Source organism: Rhincodon typus, chromosome 1, assembly GCF_021869965.1.
Source record: "Rhincodon typus isolate 14 chromosome 1, sRhiTyp1.1, whole genome shotgun sequence".
Taxonomy (NCBI): domain Eukaryota; kingdom Metazoa; phylum Chordata; class Chondrichthyes; order Orectolobiformes; family Rhincodontidae; genus Rhincodon; species Rhincodon typus.
In genome coordinates this window covers 144,260,144-144,281,725 of record NC_063332.1, presented here as the reverse complement: position 1 = coordinate 144,281,725, position 21,582 = coordinate 144,260,144, and the positions used below count along the sequence as shown (strand labels likewise).

Genomic DNA, 21,582 nt, shown 5'->3' with positions numbered 1-21,582 from the left:
TCTTTAAAAACGTTTACTGAAGTAGCGTCAACTACTTCACTGGGCAAGGAATTCCACAGATTAACAACCCTCTGGGTGAAGAAGTTCCTTCTCAATTCAGTTTTAAATTTGGTCCCTCTAATCTTGAGGCTATGCCCTCTTGTCCTAGCTTCACCTGCCAGCGGAAACATCCTCTCTATTTCTATCTTATCTATTCCCTTCATAATTTTATATGTTTCTACAAGATCCCCCCTCAATCTTCTGAATTCCAATGAATATAATCCCAATCTACTCCGTCTCTCCTCATAAACCAACCTCCTCAACTCCTGAATTATTATTGAATTCTTTGAGGATCTGACAAAACACATCGATGAAGGTAGAGCAGTGGATGTGGTGTATATGGATTTTAGCAAGGCATTCGATAAAACTTCCACATGGTAGGCTCATTCAGAAAGTAAGGAGGCATGGGATTCAGGGAATTTTGGCTGTCTGGATACAAAACTGGCTGTCCAATAGAAGACAGAGGGTGGTTATAGATGGAAAGCATTCAGCCTGGAGCTCGGTGACCAGTGGTGTTCCGCAGGGATCTGTTCTGGGACCTCTGCTCTTTGTGATCTTTATAAATGACTTGGATGAGGAAGAAGGGTGGGTTAGTAAGTTTGCCCATGACACAAAGGTTGGTAGAGTTCTGGACAGCATGGAGGGCTGTCATAAGTTGTAGCGGGACATTGACAGGATGCAGAGCTGGGCAAAGAAGTGGCAGATAGAGTTCAACCCAGAAAAGTGTGAAGTGATTCATTTTGGAAAGTCGAATTTGAATGCAGAATACAGGGTTAATGGCAGGATTCTTCTCGGCAGTGTGGAGGAACAGAGGGATCTTGGGGTCCACGTCCATAGATCCCTCAAATTTGCGACCCAAGTTGATAGGGTTGTAAAGAAGACGTATGGTGTGTTGGCTTTCATTGGCAGGGGAATTGAGTTTGAGACGTAAGGTTATGCTACAGCTCTATAAAACTCTGGTTAGACCACACTTGGAATATTGTGATCAGTTCTGGTCGCCTCATTACAGGAAGGATGTGGAAGCTTTAGAGAGGGTGCAGAGGAGATTTACCAGGATGCTGCCTGGACTGGAGGGCAGGTCTTATGAGGAAAGGTTGAAGGAACTAGGGCTTTTCTCATTGGAGCAAAGAAGGAGGAGAGGTGACTTGATTGAGGTGTACAAGATGATGAGAGGCATAGATAGTGGATAGCCAAAGACTTTTTCACAGGGTGAAAATGACTATTACAAGGGGGGATAATTTTAAGACGACTGGAGGAAGCTTTGGGGAGGTGTCAGATGTAGGTTCTTCACAGAGTGGTGGGTGCATGGAATGCGCTGCCGGCAGTGGTAGTGAGTCAGATACATTAGGGACATTCAAGCAACTCTTAGAAAGGCACATGGACGGTAGTAAAATGTTGGGTATGCAGGGTAGTGTGGGCTGAAGGGCCTGCACTGTGCTGTATTGTTCTATGTACTTTGATTTCACTAATCACACGAAGAGACAGAATTAAAATTAATTGTTTTGTTTTAAAATTCAGCAGTATTTTATTTGTGACAAATTCACGGATGAACTCATGACCATTTTTTCCATTTACAATAAAAATGATCAAGTTTTAGCCAAAATCACAGCATGTTTGTTCTCAAAGTAATGCAGTGCACATAGCATAAAAATTAACAAATGCATAACAATAGGTATTTCTGATCAATGAAATGTAAGACAATTTTGTTGCTATTTATTTTAGTAATTATAATACAAAGACATTAAATACATTGCACATAATCACAAAAATCGGAATGCCAAACAGCACTTGACACTTCACTGTACTTTCACATTGTATCTATATATACATACATGCACCAACATCATAGTAATTGTGTAATAATTAGTTAACCAGTTTAGAATGGTACCATATTCCACAGTAAAACAATCTTACTTGTTTAGAAAGCGGTAGTGCAGAGTTTAATTTACAACATATAAATACTTTCCCATTGAATTTTGCTAATAATAACTTTGCAAAAAGAATGAATTTGATGAATCACTACTGAAATGTATATTTGGAATACTACAAAACCTGAAAATGACATTTACAGCAATAGCAAAAACAAAAGTCACTGTACTGTTGTAATAAACTTATTTTTGATGTTCCTCCTTGTCTTTTCCTTTCTTTTCTTTCTCATCCTGCAGTGCCACTCCAAGCTTTTTAATAAGAACTGAGAGAACCTTATCTAGTGGATCCATAACACCACGCTGCACCCATTTTGGAATGGTGATTCTAGCATGATGGAATCCCAGTTTTTGAAGAATGTAGTCCACACCTACTGGGTCAATCTTCCTTCCAGTCCAGGAAATTAATCTGTAAAAAACAAATCAACCAAAGCACATCATTGCTCAAGATCACACTTTTAAATGTGAGTTATAACCTTTAGTTACAGGTTGTGAAGATGCTTCAACGCTGAGAAAAGTATACAAGTGCTACTGTGATCCATAGAAATGTTTGATCATCAAAAATATTTTGTATTGTTACTGTTATGCTCTGGTGGTAAGTGGATTCAAAGTGTGTAATAGTGCTTAATATTTTGCATAATATCATTCCAACTTTAAAGACTCATTGTTTCCCATGACAAATTTTTAGTCACTGTCAATATAAAACTTCAGCAATGTTGAATATGCTAATTATGAAGACTTTTCTAATATGATGAGAAATTTTGACATTGATACTTGTATTCAAGTTGCAGGGATGCCTGATCACCATTTCTAGGGAAAATCAATGTTATTAACAATTACTGAAGTTCTAAAGAACACAGGTAATGATTAAAACTAAAACTAAGGTTAGAAATTCTTAACTGTTTCAAAAGGCAATTACTGGATAAAGGGACAACCAACTTCTCCATACATATCTTCATGCATATCTTGAAGATACTGACTTATACTTCAAGCATTCTTTGTTACTTTCTACAAGTCTATTCTTCATATAAGAGAAAGGAAGCAAGCTCTTTAAGCTAGGGGGAGGTCATGGGGCATGGTTACTGGTGCTGGAGAATCACAACTAAGTAGCAGCTTGAATCACAGTTTTGGCAAAGATCTGTAGCTCAGGTTGTGGGTGAGGTTGTTGACTTGTTCGCCGAGCTGGCTTGTTCTTGTTCAGACGTTTCGTCACCACGCTAGGTGACATCATCAGTGGAGCCTCCGATGAAGAGGTGTTATTCTACTTCACTTGGAATTTATACTGTTTGGTCCGTTATGGTGAATAGCGTCATTTCCGATTTTGATCTGTATGGATTTGTATATGGGGTCCAATTCTGTATTTGTTGATTGCATTACGGGTGGAGAACCATGCCTCTAGGAATTCCTGTGCCTCTCTATATTTGGCTTGGGCTACTATGGTTACCTTGCCCCAGTTAAACTGATGGCCTTCATTGTCGGAGTGTACCGATATTAATGAGAGTTCATCGTGCCGTTTTGCTGCTAGTTGATGTTCATGTATTCTGATGGCTAGTTTCCTTCCTGTCTGTCTGATTGGAGGCAATCATATACTGAAAGACTCTAGGATTATTAAGAAAATATGCCAAGAAGTTTTAACGGGGATAAAGTGTAAACTGGAATAATTTAATTTTAACTTTTGGGGGTCTAGGTTATTAAAAGAAAGCAATACAGGTGGAAACTAGAGATCAGTCAGCCATTTCGTCTGGATGCTACCTTAATGTAGGTTCCAGATGCCAGGTATTACAAACAAACTCTCTCCAGTCCACAGTTGTATAGATCACCTCCTCTTTACTTTTATTTGTAGAGCTGTCATCATGAGCCATAACAGGACTTTTTTGGCCTGGGCGTATGGCAAGAACTCGAGGAGGAAATATAGCTAGGAATAGACAAAAATAGACGTGTCAAAAGAACATTTGCCTCCTGCAATTATTCAATAAATCTTAATTAGTGCATTATTACTGTACTACTGGAGAACCATTAATGTTTAATGACAAATTTGAATGCCTGGTGAGTAATTGAAAGAATTATGCCATATAAGTTTCACAATGTACACATAGACACACATACCGCCAACTGAATACTATAGCTTATAGAGTTTTATTTTTTATTTCTTTTCGCGAGACTATACCACAGTTCTCTGGAATTCACTTTAATTCTCCTTGATATTCAGTCATTCTCTGAAGTACAAGCTTTTTGGGGCTCCCTTAAATAACTTTTGGCTAAGTGACTTTTCAATTTTCCCTTAAGACCACAAAACTGTTGACTTCTGGATTCAACCAAAGAACATAAGAAGCAAATGCAGAATTAGGCTACTTGGCCCATTAAGTTCAGTCTGCCATTCAATGAGATCATGGCATACCTAATAATCCTCAAATCCACTTTCCTGCCATGATCCTATACCCTTAGATTTTTAATCAGGAAGGGAATCAATCTCAACTAAAACAGTTACCAATCCAGCCACAATCACCCTCTGCAGTAAAGAACTCCAGACTCATCACTCAAAGTATTAAAAAACCCCTCCTCATCTCTGTCTTAAAGGGTGGCAAGGTGGCTCAGTGATTAGCATTGCTGCCCCACAGAACCAGGGACCCAGGTTCGATTCCACCCTCAGGCGACTGTCTGTGTGGAGACTGCACGTTCTCCTCGTGGCTGCATGGATTTCCTCCAGGTGTTCCAATTTTTTCCCACAGCCCAAAGATGTGCAGTTTAGGTGAATTGGTTATGCTAAATTACCCATTGTGTCCTGGGATATGCAAGCTAGGTGGATTAGCTAGGGGATATGCAGGGTTACAGGGACAGGGTAGAGGATGGGGCTGGGTGGGATACTCTTTGGAGGGCCTGTGTGGACGTGATGGGCTGAATAGCCTATTTCCACACTGTAGGAGTTCTATGATTCTAAATGGGTGATCCTTACTCAGGTTATGCCCTACGGAATAACTGTAGACATTGTTGCTCAATCCAAAACTCAATGATGGATTATCATCCTTCAAGTGATCTTACTACCAACACTAACCTTATTAATTAAAAAAAGCTTGCCTTTTAATTGTAATTAACCTAAGTTTGTTTAATTTGGACTTACTTCAGGGGGTTATTTACTGGTTTTTCAATCAGATGTTTCCATTTATCTTACTTTTAACACTAATTTGAAAACTATAAATTAAATTCTAAAACATATGAATTATGTTACCAGAGGATTGCAACATTGCATATGCATAGACATTATGGCAACAAGATGTCTTAGTGAAGATCTCTTACTATGGGCTGAGTCTTATATCGGTCTGAACAACACGGCCCGCAGCAGAACCATGTGAGGAATCCAGTGAGGCCTATCGACATAAGGAGCAACATTTTGCATGTTTTAAAAAAGTTCTAGGCAATAGGGTGAGCTTCTCACAATGCAGCAGTGAGATGCCTTTTAAGGGAAATTATTGATTATCAGCAACCTTATTAAGATGCAGTTCCTTAGCCTGTTGTGAGCAAGGTGGACATCACAAATTCTCAGAGCAGGTACCTGGGCTCCTTCAGATCTCCACTCAGTATCAAGAGGTTCCACGTTGCCTACCATGCAACAGCATTTCAGGGCATGATCCATGAACACCAACTGCCCACACCACTCACTCAAGGGAATCGATCCGATATTTGCCAACCCCTCAGGATCTTCATGGTACACCTGTTTTGGGATTTTAGCAAGTTTCAACCTGCATTCTAGGGTGCACCAGCAACTACCACTTAAAGGCTACCACAAGGACAGTGTGTGCAGGACTGATGTGTGAACAGAGTAGTGAGCCTCCAGAATTTTCTGCCACAGAAAGTTGAGACCAAAACACAATGTTTTCAAGAAAAAGACAGAAATACCCTTTGATCCCTTTAGTCCTAAAGACTATGGGGAGAAAAGGAGAAACGGTATGACTTGGATGATCAGCCATGACCATATTAAATGGCAAATCTGGCTCGAAGGGCTAAATGACCTACTCCTCCAAGTTATAGCCCATGTTTCGAAGTGTTAAATGCTGAGAAACTGGGGAAATGGGCTGAAGAGGAAGACATTGGGGAAGAGGAAGCTGTCCTTGTGTACAGCTCAGACGCATCAGACACTGCAAGCCAAAAAGGCCCTGACTGACACTTGGTTCCAGTCGACGAGAGCCGAGTGTGGCAGACAATCATAGAATGCAAAAGAGTCATTGGCCAGCCTCTGCATTTTGTTTGTATTCACTTTTGCTGGTTCTAAATACAAGTTAATTTTGGGATTGTCTAATTCCTTGCCTGTATGTATGTTCCCCACTGGACAATGACAACATGTGGATTCACAATGGGCACAGGGACAGAGCAGCAGTGACAGAGAGGGTATTTTGGTGAAATGTAGCTAAAGACAGGTAATGAGAGGCTTGGTGGTTAAACAGCGACTAGGGTGAGGAAATGGGATTGTAGTCTTATATCGGTCTGAACAACATGGCTCAGAGCAAGAAATGCAGCAGAACCATGTGAGGAATCCAGTGAGACCTATCAACATAAGGAGTAACTCTTTGCATGTTTTAACAAAGTTCTAGGCAATAGGGTGAGTGTGTATGAAGGGAGTGTTAGCATGTACCATGAGCAGCATTGATGTGCTGTGCCATTAGATTGTTGGTGAGGGCATTGTTTAATAGGAATGTATATATACTTAGAGAATGGCAATCCTCTCAAAAACTTTCAAATGATTTACTGCATTAGAAATAAAAAATGAAACTCTTTATGATACACTTCAAGAACCACAAGATGACTAGTATTAAACTTAAAAACTGTGACGATTCAGCTGGGACATGGCACTGGACCAGGAATGATTTAAAACATGGAAGTAACGAGTATTCGTAAAAATGTAGTACTGAAACTGGTGGGGGAAGATGCAAAGAGGTTGGAGTTGTTGGTTGGTTCGCCGAGCTGATCGGTTTCCGTGCATTGGTATATCATTGGGTTCTGTACCTAGGCCCTCACTGCAATGTACATAAGCCAGCTTGTCTAAGTTTATCTCACCTCAAAGTCTAAAAGTTTTGATTTGTCCTCCTCTTCAGCATATAATTCAGGTTGACACTTTAGAATATTAGATGATGGGATGTAATATTATGAGAGCCTCTATCCTTTGGAAAGCTATCCTTCTATTTCAGTGGTGTAAGCAAACGTAAAGACATCATAACACTATTCAAAGAACAGCAAGTTCACCATGTGGCTTAATCAGCATTACTTCCTTATCATCACCAAAAACAGATTAACCAGACATCTCACTGTTGGAACATGTACAAGAAAGATGTGATTGATTTCTCAACATATTAACAACAACTGTATATGAAAAGTAATTAATTCTACATGAAACACAGACAGGTTAACACATGAGGAGGTGCTTTCAAATGTACACCTTTGTTGGATGAATAAATTAAGTGTAAGCTTTATGGTCTACCGAGAGAACTAGAGGAAGTTGTTGTTGTTCCTCCAAGACTAGATATTAAGGAAGTAGTCTGATAGAAAATACAGTGTGTAGACTATATCTACAATAGGTATGCTGAGTTTTCTTTGAATGTCATGGTTAGATCATACTTAAAGTACAATGAACTATTTTAGCCACTATAGTCGAAAAGATCAGATTTGCTCTGGCATGTATGAAACAATGGCAAAATTAATCCCAAGTTAAAAGGGAAAGAGTGTTGGAAATCATTAGAGAGACAAGCTTTTCAAAGTAGAAGGAAGATGTATTAAATAGTCTTGATAAGGTAAACAAAAAATGTTGCTTGACGGCAAAGTGAGGCAGTGAGACTAAAGAACTGATATTAATACTGAATGAAAAGCAGATCTGCCAACGGGCTTAAAAGCATCTCCAACATTATCTCATATGGATCCTTAATGTGTTGAACAGATATAATTCAATGATCACTGTTCAACAGTCTGTTATTTACTCATTCAGTATTCCCTACTTTAGGGAAAGTAGTTCTCCTTTTCTGAGCAATTCTGAAATCAATCTATTTGAATTCAAAAATGTAATAAATTATAGAAGTACTACTTATCTTGTGATTCTCAACACTATTGTAAGGAAACAATTCCTCATTTCTGAACTGAAATGGGAAATTAAGTAGGGCAGGTTAAAAAAGTTGCAGTGGCAGATATAATTATAGAATACACAGAATATATAAATGCCGGAGAGAAAAAAATAAAATTCCCACTGGAGGACTTACCATTCAGGAATAACTAAAAAAGTTGAAAATATTAGGAAACTTAAAGAAAAAGCATATAATTACACAAAGACGGTTGAACGATCTAAAAACAAAAACAGCAAAATAACCTAAAAGAATAACATGGGGAGAAAATTAGAGTATAAGAGAAAGCTAACTAGAAATATAAAAATAGATTGTCAGAGTTGCTGTAGATGATTTAAAAACAAAAATAATTAAAGCGAGTCTGGAGAATTTAATACTGAAGAATAAGGAAATGTCAGATGTATTCAACAGGTACTTTTTGTAATGGTCTTCACTATAAAGGAAAACAGTAACCACATCCCAGAAATAGCTGTAAATAAAATCATGGAATGGGGGATCTCAAGGACATGAGAATAGGGAAGTGACTGAAAAATTATTGAATCTGCAGGCTAATAAATACCTAGATCTTGATGGACTTCATACTAGGGTCTTAAAAGACATAGTGAGTGACTTAGTGATGTATAGTTTATACTTTACTAAAATTTCCTAGATTTGGGAAAGGTTGTATCAGATTGGAAAACAGCAAATGTAACTCTACTAAAAGGAAGGGAGACAGAAGCAGAAGACAGAATCCAAGGGCAGTTAGTCTAATACCTGTCATAGCAAAAATGCCAGAAGTTATTATTAAAGATCTTACTTGAAACATTCAAGATAATCAAGATAATTATATTAGCTTTGTGAAAAGGAAATCATCTTTGACAAATTTATTAGAGATCTTCTAAAGTAGAACATGTTCTGTGAATGAAGGGGAACTAGGATATAGTGTACTTTGATTTCTAAAATGTATTTGATGAGATACTGCATTAAAAGTTATTCTGGAAAATAGAAAGGTGAATGTAGGGGAGAACATATTGGCATGTGTAGAAAATTGGTTATCTGATAGGAAAGAGAATAAGCATAATTGTGCCATATTCTGGTTGGCACGATGTAACAAGTCATAAGCTATAGTGTTCAGTACTGGGTCTCAACGTTTTACAATCATCCAATAAACTAGCTTGTTTATAGATGTAAACTCCCATCTGATTCACTAATGTCCTGTAGGGAAAGAAATTTATCAGCCTTCCCTGTTCTGGTCTACATGTGGCTCCAGACCCATAGCAATGTGATTAACTGAAATGCACAATGGGGAATTAAGGATGGGCAATAAATGTTGACTGAGCTAGTGATGCCCATTACCACGAGTGATTTATAAAACAAAAACCAGTTATACAGGCCATCCTTGAAACCACCGGTGAAGTACTGTGTATAGTATTGCTCGGCCTAGGTTCAAGTTCCACCTGCTCCAAAGATGTCTAAGAACAGGTTGATTAGAAAATATTGATACAATTAACAAGACCTCTTGTGGCACAGTCATAGTCACAACATGGCCCAACAGGTTGGTTAAAATAACTACTTAATTAACAACTATATTTGGAACACAATATTTCAGGACTCTGGGATTCAAGGATGTAACAAGGGTCCTTGTGGTGCAGTGGTACTGTCCCAACACCTGGAGCAGAGGCCTGGAAACAAAAGTAAATGGATATGGGGGGATCTTTTGGTGCAGTGGCAGTGTTCCTACCTCAAAGTCATGAGGCCTGGGTTCAAGTCCCACCTGCTCAAGGTGTGTAATAACATCTCTGAAGAGGCTGATTAGGGGAAAAAAAAAGAACAGACCTAGGGGGTCTTGGTGGCACAGAGGTAGTGTTCCTACTTCTGAGCCAGGAGACTAGGTTCAAATTCCACCTGCTCCAGAGGTGTGTCACCAACAACCCTGAACAGTTTGATTTTAAAAAAGACAGCAAACCCATATGGCCCTTGTGGCACATGGTAATGTCCCTACCTCTGGGCTGCGGAGAAGTGGGTTCAAATCCCTGAACATGTCTGAACAGGTTGATTAGAAAAATATCTAAATGGACATGGGGTTTGTAGTTCAACTGAACTAAAAAACAATTAACTTGTGCACCATCTCATTCTATTTGCACAGATAATTGCAGCAAAAATATGACATTTGTGGGGAACTGAAGGTACCTTATATCTGATATAGAGCAACAACATCCTAGCTCAGTTATAAATTGATTTTGGGAGGATAATCTAATGACAAAGGTCATGAAACTAAAAGGTGGAAATGGAGTGGTATATTGCTGATATTGTTACAATATCAGCTACTGGTCAAATCCCAGAATGAAATCTGGTTTGATAGATTTTATGTTTTTGAAAGTTAGTTAGCATAGAAATTCACGTGAGACTGCAGATTTTTTAAACTAACAGTATCATGATGCTTATTACACAAAGATTAACAAAACAAGCTAATTTAAAATAGGCATGAAGACTACATAACAACAATAATAATGCTCTTACAACACATAGCACAAGTCTCGGCCTGTTTCCCAAACAATATATATTACGAAAATTCAAGTCCAGAGAAATCACAGTCTTATCTCAACTCTTAGGTTTCTACTTTAGTGATTCCTTTCAGATTCTTTGCTATGGACTGTGGAGATAGTCATACAGTTCCTTTTTTGGCTGACATTAACATTTCATAATCTGAGAACCTAAGCTTTCTCAGTGCTAACAACCTGCAAATTTCTAACCAAACTCTCCTGGGGTTTGGAAGTTTCACAAACCACACTCTAAGTGGCTTATTCTCTGAACTGCCCTGAACTTGTCCTAGGAGAGAAACTAAACTTACTTTTATACACAATCATGGTGTCTTCAAGATTGAATTAAAAAAAAAAAACTTGTTTAATCATTGATCTACTGAACTGAAAACAAACCTGAAATGTTTACTCTACCTATTATAATCTCAATGATACAAATATTTTTCCACTAACACCACAGGAATTTGCAGTCATCAGCTCTCTGGCAAATTGCTGGATTTAATCGATGTTCCAACAGAATTCTGATTTTGTTTATTTTTAAAACGAAACTCTTCACAGACAAAACTAGCACCTCCATTTTGAAATCCAAATTCCAAAACTGATAAATATATACAATTTCTTCACAACAGTCAAAACAAATGTATAATACCATAACAATACATGGATAATAGACTATAAATGGGGAATACAAAAGAATCAAGAAAAGACTGTGGTAAATGAATTATGACCTTACAGATACAGGAGGAGAAGCGATGGTGGATGTGCTCACAATCTTCTTTTACCACTGTCTCATTAACAGCAGTCTCCAAGTCAGTGCAGAGTGGTATGTTGGCCATGTCAAATATTATGAATTCTTCAAGATGGGGTAACTCACCAGAGTCACAGTGACACAGAAATTAATCAATCATGACTGTGACTAGGGCAATTAGAATGCTGTGTGTATAACATAAATAAAACCAAAACTATTCAGACAAAGTGCTGATATAGTTAGATGGCAAGGTATATTCCAGAACAGACAGATGATGTGGTTAGAGATAAATAGACAAGATGTGTCATTCAGAAGACTTTTGAATAATAAAACAATTATGGCAGTTCTGAAAATAAAACACTAAAAAGAGTAATTGTTGATGTTGGTAAGCATTCCCTAGGAGGAGAATTGAGTGGTTAGGATCTGATTCCACAGGTATCAAGACAGTTGATGGTCTCATGAAAGAGATTTGCAGATGAGGGTATAAAAAGCGTTCAGAAATAAGTGGCCACGTAGCATCTGAGGCAGTGCAGTAGACGGTATCAATTTTTAATCCGTAAACACTGAATTATCATTAAGTTTATTTTACCTTTCTCTTTTTCTTTGAGGTAAGCAGATACGAGGTCATGCAAGAACATAATCAGTTCAGCATCCATGGTCACACAGATATGGTCGGTGAATTCTGTCACAACACTACATTCTACCTTTGGCTTACTGTTGGGATCTAATGGACAGGGAAAAAAAACTCAAAGCAGTTCTCTGGAGTTGTGTATAATTTATGTATGTATGTTATTCATGTTTAAAAACAAGAAGTTGAATACAGAATTCTGATAATTTTTAACAAATTTATTTAAAAATCAACTTCAACAACAACTTATGAATGTTATAATAATGTATTACGATAGATTACACAAATACTCAGTACTGAAAATTTCTGTTTGAACATCTAATTAGCAGCAAGAAAAGGTTACTAAATTGAAGGAATACCAATGGCTCAGTAATAGATTCTATTCTGACAACTCTCCAAAGGAAGAGAGAAAGTGCTGCAAAATATCGACTACAAAAAGAATAAAGAATTCTACAGAAAGTACCAGCTTAAAAATATTCTTAATTTATAAATATTCAAAAGGTCAATTGACATTGTGCAGTAAATCAAAAGAAATTTCCTGCAGATTCAGAAAAGCTGAACTAAAATACTGTGAACATAGCATATGTTGAGATAAACAAGTTTAACATTTCAGGTCAATGACTCTTCATGATTTACTTTGATTAAAGATCATCTTATCTGAAATATTGATCGTTTATCTCTGAAGTTGCTGTCTGACCTGCTCAATATTTCCATCAACTTTTGCTTTTATTAAACAGTAAAGGTCTTTATTGTATACTTTTTCAAATTTTACCTTGCAGTGAAGGTTCTTGAGGTTCCTGCATGTGTATTGATTTGAAGTCCAGCTGCATCCTTGGCAAGGCAAAGATTGTTTCTGTCTCATGGTTGTAGTTGGCAGTTCCACGGAAGCCACTCAGCAGATTGGAACTTTTAATAGTTGCTTTACTGTCTCGGGTGTTAGCATCAACATTTCGAAGAAGGTTTAGCTCTAAATGAAAATATGTACAAGTCATTTAACAAATCTATGATTTAAAAACAAGAGAATTTATTCCGTTCTTTATCTGGTTTTAAAGAAAAAAATTATGCACAAAAGACTCATGAAATTGCAATAATTGAGGCTCTGGCATGGAAAGAGGATTGGCTGACTAGCAGAAGGCAGAGAGTGGGTAATAAAGGGGTATTTTTCAGGATGGCAGCCAATGATTAGTGGAGTCCTGCAGATTCCAGAGTTGGGACCACAACTATTTAAGTTATACATCAACGATCTGGTGAAGGAACTGAGGACATTGTGTCATCTGCAAATGTAGCAACAAAGATAGGTAGAGGGACAGGTAATGTTGACGAAGTGGGGAGGCTGTAGAAGAGGTGGCAGATGGAATGCAATGTGGGAAAGTGTGAGCTTATGCAATTTGGTCAGAATAGAAGGGTAGACTATTTTCTAAATGGGGAAAGGCTTCGGAAATCTGAAGCACAAAAGGGACTTGAGTCCTAGTTCAGAATTCTCTTAAGGTTAACATGCAGGTTCAGTTGCCAGTTAGAAAAGCAAATGCATTGTTAGCATTCATTTTGAGAGGGCTAGAATACAAGAGCAAAGATTTATTGCTGAGACTGTATAAGGCTCTGGACTGACTTTATTTGGAATATTGAGAGCAGTTTTAGGCCCTATATCTAAGGAAGAATGTGTTGACATTTCAGGGAGTTCAGAGGATGTTTACATGATCCCAGGATGAAGGGTTTGTCATAGGAGGAACAGTTGAGGACTCAGAGTTTGTACTCGATGGAGTTTAGAAGAATGAGGGGGGAATCACAGTGAAACTTACAGAATACTGAGGTGCCTGGATACAATAATATGGAGCAGATATTTACACTAGGAGAGACTAGGACCCAAGGGCACAGCCTCAGGGTGAAGGGATGACCCTTTAAAACTGAGATGAAGAGGAATTTCTTCAGTCAAATAGTGGTTAATCTATGGAAATCATTGCCACAGAAGTCTGTGGAGGCCAAGTCATTGAGTGTATTTAAGACAGAGAGATAGATTCTTCATTAGGAAAGGGAATCAAGGGTTACAGAGAGAAGGCAGGAGAATGGGGTTGAGAAACATATCAGCCATCTTGGACAGGGACACTGCCTCAAAGCTTCTTCCCACCTTGGCAGACCACTACTGCCCGGCAACCTCTTCCTTTTAGAAGAGACTGTCTCTCTCTGTCGCAGCCTCTTACCCCATCTACCAGTTACACAGACTGTGCCTCGCAGCTTTTCACAGTCAGTAGCTTCACCACCTCCTCCACATTTACTGCCAAATGTTCACACTGGCTGAGCACTGTCATTTTCACTTTCCCTTTGCTCCTCCAATCATTGGCACTTGCTCAATCAGCAGACAGCACAGGAAAGAAACACCCCGTGTTTGGAGGAACAGCTCCCTACAAAATCTGTTTTCTTAACTAAAGGTGTTTTGAACATTGGTTGGCAAGACAGATGGAAACCCTTGGACAGCTGTACTCCAGGCCATCCGTATATTGGAAAATCCTGCTGTAAATTATGTCAGAATGTAAAGATCTCCCATAAGGCTATTTTATACTGATACATTTTAGAGTGACATCTGGTTTGGTTAAAGCACTTCCATTTATCAAACCAAAGTATCCTAATAGTTCAATGACTGAACATATGAATATTCTTTTTCAAATTTTTCAGGCAAAGGCCAAATTTACCCTTGATATTAACAGTATAGGAAGTCTTCGAGAAACTATATCATTACTGCAAGGCTTAATCAGCAACACTGTTCTTTATAATACCCAAGCTACCAGCTATTAAAGTCAATTTGACCCTGGCACAAGTCTTTATGTGATCTAATTGATCTAATAAATGATCTAATAACCAAAATATGTCCAAGTTGTCCCCAGTCCATGAGGTATACTCAGGATAACAGGGAATATTTACAATGTTACATCAGTGTGCTTTAGAGATGACTGAAAGACTGCCTTAAATCAAACGTTGAACATGACACAAAAGCAGTGCAGTTCTGTAACATCTTTTTAAAAGAATGATTCTTAGATTCCACCACAACACAAAATTTTAATTCACTACGTCAAAGCCCGCACTTAGTCCAAGAGATCTATGGACCAATTCATTGCAATATACCAAGACGGTGTAATTTGTTTTCCGAACAGTATATCTGCAGTTCACAGATCATATTGTCCGTGCGTCAGAGCAAAGTGCAGTCAATGAGAAAATTACACTGAACAATATGGCGATGCATAGTTTAAAGCAGTGTTGTAAAATGTATTCTGTAAACAGTCTTCTGCTATTTGGAGTATTTGATAATAAATTGATGGAATGTAAAGAACTAAAAATGAAACAAATAAATTATTAAACTTTCTTACCTTCATTTCTCATGGCAGTAACGTAGTTGAACCACTCCTGAACAGTTGCAACACCATGTGGTGGATTTTCGTGACGGCGTCTTGTTATTTTAGTAATTGTTGCCATGGGACTTTCTAAAGCACCACCAGGCTTTGTAACCATTGTATTGTGTCCCAAATGAAAATCCAGTGTTTGTACAATGTATGTTGAATGATCACTGGCACCTTTAAGTAGATTAAAATAATGATGGTGGCCAAATAGAGTTCAGAGGAACAAGCTTAGTTTTAAGAATGAATAGAAATTTTGGTTTATAACTTACATTCTCAAGAAATTAAAATGTCAATATATTTAGACCAATTGGTAAAATACATATGCAGCTTTGTTTTATACAGTGCAGCATTGTTTTTGTTAAACAGTAGAAATAATAAATAGTACTTTGCTGTGTATAGAATTATTTTAAATTGGTGTTAGCATGGCAACATAGGAAGTAGCGTATCAGGCTTCATGAGCACCTCTTTCAACTTGATCATGGCTGAGACTCTACCTCAACATTATTTCCGTGCACTATTCCTGTATGTTTTGATGTCTTTAAACCTAGAAACCTATTGATCTCTAACTTGAACATACTCAATGACTAAATGTCTCACATTAAGTGAAAAACCTCAATCCTAAATGGCCTACCATTATTTCGAAATTGTGTCCCCTGTTTCTAGACCTTAGGGAAAACATCCTACATCTTTCTTTTCAATCTCTGTAAAAAGTTTGTATGCTTTCATGTTTTAACTATTTACGTTTCTAATAAAAAAAAGGCAAACTCCAGGTAGTTAAAAGAGGTGATTTCTAGTCAAGAAGGAGCTTTACTGGGTTGATTTTTGAAAAAAAGAATGCTGATAGATCTTCAGGACATCCAAGACATTTTTGATCATGTATTCAGGATTTGCTTGTTTGATACAAGATTGTATGAAGTAAAAACTGGAAGTTTTATTTATGGTCAGCAAGCAATTGGATAAAGTTGCTGTTGTCAGGAACAACTTGCTATTGTGGACTGTGCTCACTACATCATAACCAGGTAGTTAGTGGAGAATGGTCGGTGATCTAACTAAAAAAAGAGACAATGGCACTTCATCAAACAAAAACAAATTACCAGCAAATTAGTGAATGTGATTAATTATGAGATATGAGAGATACAAATGAAATATAAAAACCGAAATGTTTTATTAATCTCTTTAAAAATGAAACCAAACTTTTTTTTTGGGGGGGTGCAGGGGAAGAGTTGGGGATTATAAAGAAATGTCACACAAATTCTAAGTAATATTGGGATCAAGATGTTTCAGCTATCCACCTGGTTTTATAATACTCAATACGGACATTTTGACAGCTTTATTGTGAGTGATATAGCTTTTTAAAATTAAATCAGTTTGGTTTAACAACTTTACCTTAGCATTCAAAATCTTGATTAGATTAGTGATATATTTTATTAAATTGCACAGTACATCTTGGATCACAATTAATTCATCATTCTGAATTGTTACAGAGATGAATTATCCTGTCACTTTAATGGACAAATGTTCACAAGGACTGGATATAAAAATGTGTAGTAATACTTGCAAAAATCATTCAATGGGCAGTGAAAGATTGAAGAAACCAATTTTCACACATTAAGGAAAAATCCTAACAGTGGAAACAATGGACTGGATTCTGAGGACTAGCAAGCTCACAAGATTGCCATTTGGCACCTTTCTTTTGTGAAAGAAGAGTACATCACATTTCTGACAGGAGATTCCCATTAGGGCTCCTCTAGAAATGCAGAGCTAAACTTCCATTCTGATTGTTGTCTCATATTGCAAACCATTTTCACGGCAGTCTGCTGCCATGTTCTGAAATTTAAAGGTCCAGTATGACAGACAGCAACTTTGACAGCTGCTCTTACACAGTAAGTACATAAGAAAACTGTGGGCTTTGGTGCTTGGACAGTATGGTAGTAGATGGGTGGGCGGATAGGTTTGCCACTTGGGTAGAAAGTAATGACTACCAGGCATTGAAAAATCTGGACTAACATTTGTGATATTAAAATAATTGTACTCTCATCATGAAAATTTAGCAATACAGTATAATAAACTTTTGCCATTTTGACATTCGTGTAATAAGGTGGTACTACACAATTCTCTTCAAAATACACAGGGATACTTCAGACCAATAGCATTTCCGCTTTGTGGGAATAATCGCCCAACTTGGTGCAAAGGTTTGGAAATTTTAAATGGGTGTTACATCTAAAATACTTGTGTTTGCTTTTTCCACAATCTTTTAAAACTGATGTATGAATCAATTTTCTTGATTACTTTCCATTAAGCCGCTCAAGTACCTGCTTCTTTAAGAATGTAAATGTATGGTTATACAAAAGTTATGAACTTGAACTGTAACCTAACCAGCATAATTGCAAGGACATTTTAATTGCAATTGTCCAATTATGCTCATAACAGAAATTCTAGCCCCAATCAATTTATCGTGTTTCTTTCAATATACTTCCGGATGATAATAAGCCACATCTGATACTATAGTAATAAATTATATATAGTTATATTCACCCCATCATGTGATCACAATCAAATGGCAATCTAAACTACATCTAAACTACATTTCAACTACAGTATAGCTCCCAGTTTTGGGTCAAAAACAAAAATTGCTGATGAAACTCAGCAGATCTGGCAGCATTTGTGGGAAGAAAGCAAGTTAGTGTTTCGAAAGGTTAACTTTGCGTTCCAGCTAACTCTCCAGCTGTTCCTGTATCTTACACACTGCAAGGTTACCTCTGTCCATGCAAAAGATCTGCTTCCCTCGAAGATATACTTCCGTTTAGGTGATAAAGTGGAATCAATGGCTGTTCCATAGTGTTAAAGGATTCAATACGAATTTTACAAGGAAATAACAGATAACCTGTCAGCAAAACATTTTTCAAACTCAACTTCACAACTGATAGAATTAGACTCAAATTATAAATTGTTCTTTTTTGGGTAGGGACTTACATTACTTCTTTAGTGTACTCATGAGTTAGATTGTGAGCTGACTGTTCAACTTGTGTGTCAACCATCATCTAAATCTATTTTGCTTTAATATGAAAATGCCAATATAACTGCAGATTAAAATGCATGCATAGATCTGAAACATTATAATAATAACACATGAAAATACTTCTTACAAACGTTACAAAACGTATGCGTTCCCGACCCAAAGTTATTTATCATTTACCGTCTTCCCAGATTTTCTGAGCTTCGGTCCAAAAAGCAATGTTGGGCTCCTCAAGGTGAAATAATGCCCAAGATTTCGAACGGAAATTTGGCCCATGGAAGCACGCCAGAGTCATATGATTTCCATGCAAACTCATTGATCCACCTAGCTGTACGGCATCTTCAGGCAAAGGCATTTGGAATAGGGAGATCTGACATCCAGCAATCACTTTCAGCACTTCTGGCCAATGCCGATGATGTGCTGCATCTAGCACTGCAACAGTATGGAAACATTAAGTACAGCTACAAGCTTAACCATTGTTCATATTTTTACATTTATAAATAAGAAAATTAAGTTAGTAATTCTCACAATGTTCACTGGAACTCCTCTCCACATTTATTACTGGTGTTTTTGGAGGTAGGTACTGGACAGGTCCCCAGGTAGAAAGGACTCTTTTGCTGGTATCAAATTGTTGAGTGAAAAATTCCTGCAATTTCATTCCAATTTTAATTAGGTCTGGTGTTGTTGATCGTGAGATCATGACCTGGAAGATGTCCCATTGTAGATCTCCATGAACAAAGACTTCACTAGACAGAAATAAGAACAAATAAATACACACAAAATGAATAAATATTTATAATACTATGTGTTAATTATTGCCTAAAGAAAGCTTTTTATCAAAGCTTTTCTTCTTCCACTCATCAGGATAATTGGCAAGAATACCAATTTAAGGAGGAAACCAACCATTTATACAGTATGAGGTGAACATGTTGTTTGCCTGCCAATTGGACTCTGATTGGTAGAAGTGTTCCCATGGACAACGTACCAAAAATGATGACTGACAATTAACTGCCAGACTTTGTTTAATTTCAAACCAGGGAAGGTTGACATTGATTCAACAAGATATTGCCCCGAAAAATCAAGACAGGGGAATAGCTGTCACCAATTTTGTTGAGTTGAAACAGGTGGCATACATATATATGTTTTGTCTGTCTGCAAAGTTTCAAATCAAGAATGCACTTAAATGTCTACAGGATACTCACACAAACAAGCCTGATGCTTCATACATCCCAGCTAACTATACATTCTTATTGGCTTAGTCAACAGTTAAAATATCCATTGCCCCAAAATCTATAAGTAATGCACATGGCATATGCAAAGAGATTAGAAAATATCTTTCTATGCAGGAACATAATGTTTATGAAATGGAACGATAATGTAGCTCAAATCATTTTCAATGGTGGGCCAAATTACAGTTGAAAAGCCTTCCTATACACAACCACAGCATGTATGATTGTCTCCAAAACAATGAAGTTCATTTACCTTTTTTCTGTCATGTTTAAGTCTACTGTATTATGAAGATTCACTTTCCATTCATCTTGTAATTGCAAATCTGCATTGCTGAAAATTCCCATCAAGATACTAGATCCCATATAATCAACTCGTGCATCAGTAGAGCCCAATGTAATCTGGATTTTATGGCTGGGTTGTTGATTTGGATGTTCAGAGATGTGAGCTTCAAACAAAATAAGTAGCTAGTTTTCATCAATTTCAAGAAATCAGTACCAACAATATTGCAAATTCCTTTTGAGGTATAAAAGGTTATAGTGCATTAGAAAACATCAATTTACTACTTCTGCTGCCTCTTCACACTTCCTTTCACAATGTTATATATAATTTCTAGACCAAATTTAAACAGCTGAATAATTAATATAATCTGAGTTTTAAAAACTGGTATTTACCACGAAGCTTTGAAAATCACTCAAAAACTACAAATATAATTTTTCCCCAAGTTTTGTTTTGTGATTTGCAACTTGGTTACACCTTTGAAGACTTATTATATGAAAGGTACCAATAATCACAAGTTGTTATGATTGTTTTAAGATGACAATTTCAATTTTAACAATGCATAAAAACACTTCTAACTCAAAAGAACAGGCCAAGGCTTATGACTGATATTTTGTTCCACAAGTCTAATAACATTGCTATGTAAATAAAACGGCACATACTGGGGGAGGGGCTGCTGAGGTATGCTAAGAACTCAATATAACCAGACTTCTATTTTCTACTTGTGAAAAATGCAAATGCCAAAAATTTAATCCAGTCTGTTATCTTTTGATGTGTGTGGAGCTGTAGCAGCACCTGATTTTAAACAGGAAATTTAAGATTAGGTAACAATTACTTTTAACGTATCATTAATCAACACAATATTCTTGCATCAATAGTTTGATTCGCAGCATTCTGAGCGGCTAGCAAAAACTGGTTTACCAAATAAATAACTCATTATTTGTATTTGAGGACTGGGTGAGGGGAGTGGGGGGAAAAAAAACAAAGTTAAATGGGGCCAAAATTTGCTGTCAAAATAGGTTAGAGAGTTACAACTTGCTGATACTTTTGCATTAATTGTACAACAATTTCAGGCAATGGAAAACATACATCCAAAAGTCACTGATGGAGTTGCCTTGCTCCACTATAAGCTTTATGATAATTTTATTCCATTTTCTGCCTTGACACCACTTTCGTTGAATATTATGAGTTTCTGTATTTGTGTAGTAGGTATGAACTACACCTATGGAAATTTAGGGCTAATCACATCTAACACATTTAAATGGCAATTAACTTCTCTGTTAATGAGAAGTAAAAACTCATAATTATATAGCCTTATTACTCAAGTGTTTTGATGTTTTTACGATTTAAAAGATATCAAATTATTGATTTAGTTTTTATTTTTACTTTTCCTTTATGATGGTTTTACTCTCTCAATCTTTACTTTTCATTTTGCACGATTTGACAATAATTTCCCCTCAGTTATCTACTGTGCTATTTCCCAATTCTTGATTCTCACTGATGAAGAGCTGATCCTGTTGGTTACTCTGTTCACTCAGATCCAAGATCTGTGTATGCCAACTCACACTTTCAAAATGGTCGAAGTATTTTCATCTGAAGAGTGTAGGGGCACATATAACAGTAGATGTTGTCTGATGCCCTGCACAGCAAATTTTGGCCCACTGAGACTACTGGTTTAGAAGGATGCACCAGAATGATTAAAAATGTTCAT

The 21,582-nt window shown here is 37.1% G+C and overlaps 1 protein-coding gene across 1 annotated transcript in view; it reads right to left on the bottom strand.

Moving 5' to 3' along the window:
* Positions 1-1,526: 1,526 nt before the first annotated feature.
* kiaa1109 (KIAA1109 ortholog) overlaps positions 1,527-21,582 on the bottom strand; it is a 433,631-nt gene continuing 413,575 nt past the window's right edge. The window contains exons 83-90 of the mRNA XM_048608993.1: positions 19,848-20,040; positions 18,894-19,111; positions 18,546-18,797; positions 15,320-15,523; positions 12,733-12,927; positions 11,922-12,056; positions 3,717-3,879; positions 1,527-2,373 (exon numbers count right to left, since the gene is read on the bottom strand). Of these exons, the coding sequence (XP_048464950.1) occupies positions 2,151-2,373; positions 3,717-3,879; positions 11,922-12,056; positions 12,733-12,927; positions 15,320-15,523; positions 18,546-18,797; positions 18,894-19,111; positions 19,848-20,040 (1,583 nt within the window). The 3' untranslated portion in view covers positions 1,527-2,150. The remainder of the gene's footprint in view (positions 2,374-3,716; positions 3,880-11,921; positions 12,057-12,732; positions 12,928-15,319; positions 15,524-18,545; positions 18,798-18,893; positions 19,112-19,847; positions 20,041-21,582) is intronic.